We start from the raw sequence: 4108 nt of genomic DNA, 5'->3' as shown, positions 1-4108 counted from the left end.
CGTCATCTCAGCCAATCAGAAGCAACGTCACAAACGGCGACGCCATTTTTTCCTTTATGGGCTGATAAAGTAAATTTTTAAACCAATGAAGATGCTCGTAACAAGCAAAATTGAATTATACGCATATATTCAAAAAAAGCTAAATCACATAAAGAACGTTATAAAACTGGCTGTAAGTATTTATATATTTTATTGTAAATTGGCCAAAAACAACAACAACAAAAAAACATAATTTCAATGTACAAAAGTGTACGGGTAGTACAGTACACTTGAAAACCGCTATATAAAATGTAAATGAAGCTTTAATGATACTGTCAAAAACATATAATACCATATATACGAATTGTTAATATCATGTAAATGAGCTTGCTTTATATATATCTTGATAAAATGGCAATATGTCATGGAAATTCCTCAATCTATTTTGTCTGCACGGTTAGAACGATTTCATTGCCCAATAAAATACACATATTTTTTAGGAATGAATAAATGCATCTCATTGGATGAAGTTCTCATGCTGGATTTATTTCCATTTGGATCCACCAATAACGGTGTTGACGTAAGTTGTTTTATCGCCTGAAATGAAATATCTCATATTGTTTCAAAATTCATAGGCTACAAGTAATTTCTGAACACTGCATTTTTAATGCAGGACGCAACTAGCATTTCGAAGTTCAAATTACAGTAAAACCCCTTTAACTCGAACTGCAGGGGACCAGATCAATAGTTCCGAGGAATACAGGGTATGCGATTCTTCCGAGGTTGGTCACGATCGATCGTTGAGAGTCAAAATGTCTGGTCTCAAACTGTGTCCAGCAATGCGTGTCAATTACATCTTAATTACCGTAACTTGCAGCATTTTGGAAATTTTATGAAAAGGTACTTCTGATAGTAATACAGTAATATCAAGTTGAAAAATATGTATTACATAAAATGAGCGTATAAAAATGCTGACGAGAAAGTAAATTAAATGTCATTCACAGCAGAGAAAGCGATCGTCATTTATGTCTGTACATATTTTCTCTGAAATATATCATACGAAACGAGTACTAGTATTCCACATGCCTGTCGAATGAAAGTAAAACATATTGAACATATAAATTGTAGGTAAGCCGACGTAAGCTATTTCTTCCACCTCTTTTGTCATTTCACAATCCGTATTTTCTATTAGCACGGATCAACAACTTTCGTATTTTCGTATTTACAGCGAAGATTATTACGATCGAAACATTATTTAATGCCTTTTCTGAAATGTTGAAATAAAGTTAACATCAAACAACGACTGGCTATATAGGTTATACTGACACCGTTAATCTTTAATTACCTGAAGGCCTTATAAACACAGACAGTGGTAAGGTGATCCATGTTGGTTGGTACAGTCACGTGTGATACAAGTACAAATATTTTCAAGGGTCGAACACTTGTTCGACGAATACATGGGTTGATACTCGTACAATACTATGTATTTGATGAAACGGGGATATATTACTGTTCGAGGAATAATCGACGAATAGCTGTTCGAGCTATCCGGGGTTTTGTTACATAGATTTTATAGGGACACGGTCGGGACCGTACGACCAGTTCGACGAATGGGGGGTATTCGAGGAATCAGGGTTCGAGTTAAAGGGGTTATACTGTATGTACAATTTTTACCTTGATATATTTCAATTTTATTCTGCATTAGGTATACACTATTATTGAACCAAAAACACTGTAGCTGACATAGGACTGAAGCTGATATTAGTCTTACAGGTTTTACAGAAAACAAGCAACCACAATATTAATACAAAGCTTACCAGATGGTGTAGAACTATGCAGATCATCGTAGAAATTCGGATGTGATTGTCTACCCAACATTTCGTATTGTCTTCAAAAGTAATAAAGTGAATACATAGTGATAATAAATTGTAATTATCGTGAATATATTCAAGGGTTTGTATAATGTAGAGACACATGTAATATACATGATACATTAACCATGTGCTTAACATAAGAGAAATAATCTTTGTTTTACCATCTCAGATTAATGAGATTATTAGAAAATTACGTTTAGAGTTAATTTTGAAACACATCTAATGCCTTACCATTTAAGGAAATGAATCTACGATTTATGGATCCGATATCCCCTACAATTGCAAACAAGTTTTATGAATTGATGAACAATTCGTATGATTTACTTGCAATTGTTTAAATGGATAACGCAAAGTTTAATTATAAAACAATAAAAAAACAACAACAGCAAAAAAAACATTAAAAACTATAATATTGATTAACACAACTTACCCGCCATTATCCTGATGGACTGAATCATTCTGATACACTGAAACAGCAAAACACCAATGAAATGTGATAAAACTCTTATAGGATTAACATCACTTACTGGTTACCAAATTATAGATTTGACAATATAATTGTAATTTGTAAATTGTGTTTCACTATTATACCAGAAAATGGTTATATATGGCGGGACTTCAAATCTGGTGAGATTGAAATCACGTAATAACTATAGAATGTATCCAACATAGCATAATTTTCATTTAAAATGGAAATAAAAAAAAAAAATTAATCTGCTACTATTTATCTCATGTTACTTCCTTCTGGATGTTGTTTATATTATATTTTGAATTTAATTTGATTGGCTTAACAATCCATTAACAGCAAGGATAATTATAAGACGTACCACGCGGGTAAAGTTTGTGGAGAAAACCTGATGATTACCCGAAGAAAAACACCGCCATTGATTAGTATCTGGCAATTGCTCTGAATTTAATTTGACCCAGAAGTCGATGACTTGTTTAAATATGTCGTGTCATGACCAACGCAGCCCCTTCACATGGATTACATTATATCAGATTGATTAATCAGAAAGGATGTAAGTTTATCTTTACCGTGATTACTTCTTCCTAGATCAGAGTATACAGAAGCCTGTGCAACATCCGTTGTGTTAAGTTGATCATATACAGACCTGAATAGGAATAAAGAAAAATCACACATTTTACTGTTAGCCCAAATCGTGTGTCAGCAAATAAATTATGATGTTTAAAAATAACAAATATATTTTTGCACTATTATCAAACGTTGAACCTTACCTCTCATTAATTGGATCTTGAACTCTCACAGCTGAAATATAGATTGTATATATTATTTCCTTAAAGTGAGGTAATGCATAAATCATTTCAGCACATATAATATTATAAAAAAAAGTTCTGATTTCATAATTAAATTAAATACTAAACATCAAAAGAAAGTTTGCCTGTTTAAGGCTCTTACTGTCAGGAGCGTAAGCCTGATTAGTAATTTTACTGAGATAACACATTATGAATAATTATATAAATAACTTTACCTCTATCTGATAGCTGACACTGGCTGAAAATAAATCAAAGAACACGTTGACATTCTGAAACATATTCTAAGTTAGGCAAAACGCTGTTTCAGTATTAATTAAGGCTATAATCATCGTAGTAACTATGGTAGCATGCACTTTTGGATTGTTTCATTACTTTCAAAAGTTTGTCGCTAACGTTCATTACGAATGTAATATGTATGTATTAATTACAATCCGATAGTACGATTGTGAATTTATGATTTTACTAAACACGAAGCAAGTCGATGCGAAGGCTCCTACATGTAGAAATGATCGATCAAATGAACATATTAAATTTTATCGAACAAGTTAAGTTCCCTACAGCCATGTTAAAAAAAGGTTTAATTAGTATATTACTTTTTAAAGACACTCGTATCTTGCCCCCGACCCCAAACCTTCAAAATCTCGAGACTTCCCTGCTCCCACGCTATATTGCGTTTTCATTAATTTCAACAGGTACATTTAATTAAACATGTATAGTAAACAAACTTAGAAAAACAACTCAATTCAGCGTGGGGGAATTCTATTTCAATATATCACACGCAAACGTCTTTTGTGATTTAATAAAACAGAAATCATCAAAATATATTCCGTAAGGTAAATGATCGATTTTAGAAACTGCAATCAGTTTGTCACCGAAACGCAATATCTATAAGAGTGTTGCATGAAGCATAGAAGAGACATGTGTGATTTTTAATCATGTTTCATACTCGAAGCGGAGCTTTCGACGCCATATTTTGTTAC

At 32.5% G+C, this 4108-nt stretch overlaps 1 protein-coding gene across 1 annotated transcript; it reads right to left on the bottom strand.

Annotated features, from left to right (window-relative positions):
* Positions 1-479: 479 nt before the first annotated feature.
* LOC138312058 (uncharacterized) lies at positions 480-3175 on the bottom strand. Its single transcript, XM_069253132.1, has 5 exons — positions 3090-3175; positions 2889-2965; positions 2284-2320; positions 1797-1867; positions 480-576 (listed from the first exon to the last, which is right to left on the bottom strand). The coding sequence occupies exons 1-5, from the start codon at positions 3173-3175 to the stop codon at positions 524-526; spliced, it is 324 nt and encodes a 107-aa protein (XP_069109233.1). The 3' UTR covers positions 480-523.
* Between the last annotated feature and the right edge of the window lie 933 nt (positions 3176-4108).

Source organism: Argopecten irradians, unplaced genomic scaffold (genome assembly GCF_041381155.1).
Source record: "Argopecten irradians isolate NY unplaced genomic scaffold, Ai_NY scaffold_0194, whole genome shotgun sequence".
NCBI lineage: Eukaryota > Metazoa > Mollusca > Bivalvia > Pectinida > Pectinidae > Argopecten > Argopecten irradians.
Note: the sequence above shows the minus strand (reverse complement) of the source record. Positions and strands in the feature narration are given on the sequence as shown.

Coding starts and splice junctions, on each gene's coding strand:
- LOC138312058 (XM_069253132.1), bottom strand. CDS start 3,175: ATGATTTATGCATTACCTCACTTTAAGGAAATAATATATACAATCTAT. Junction 2,966..3,089: donor CAAGATCCAATTAATGAGAG/GTAAGGTTCAAC, acceptor ATTCCTATTCAG/GTCTGTATATGATCAACTTA. Junction 2,321..2,888: donor TCTAGGAAGAAGTAATCACG/GTAAAGATAAAC, acceptor TTGCTGTTTCAG/TGTATCAGAATGATTCAGTC.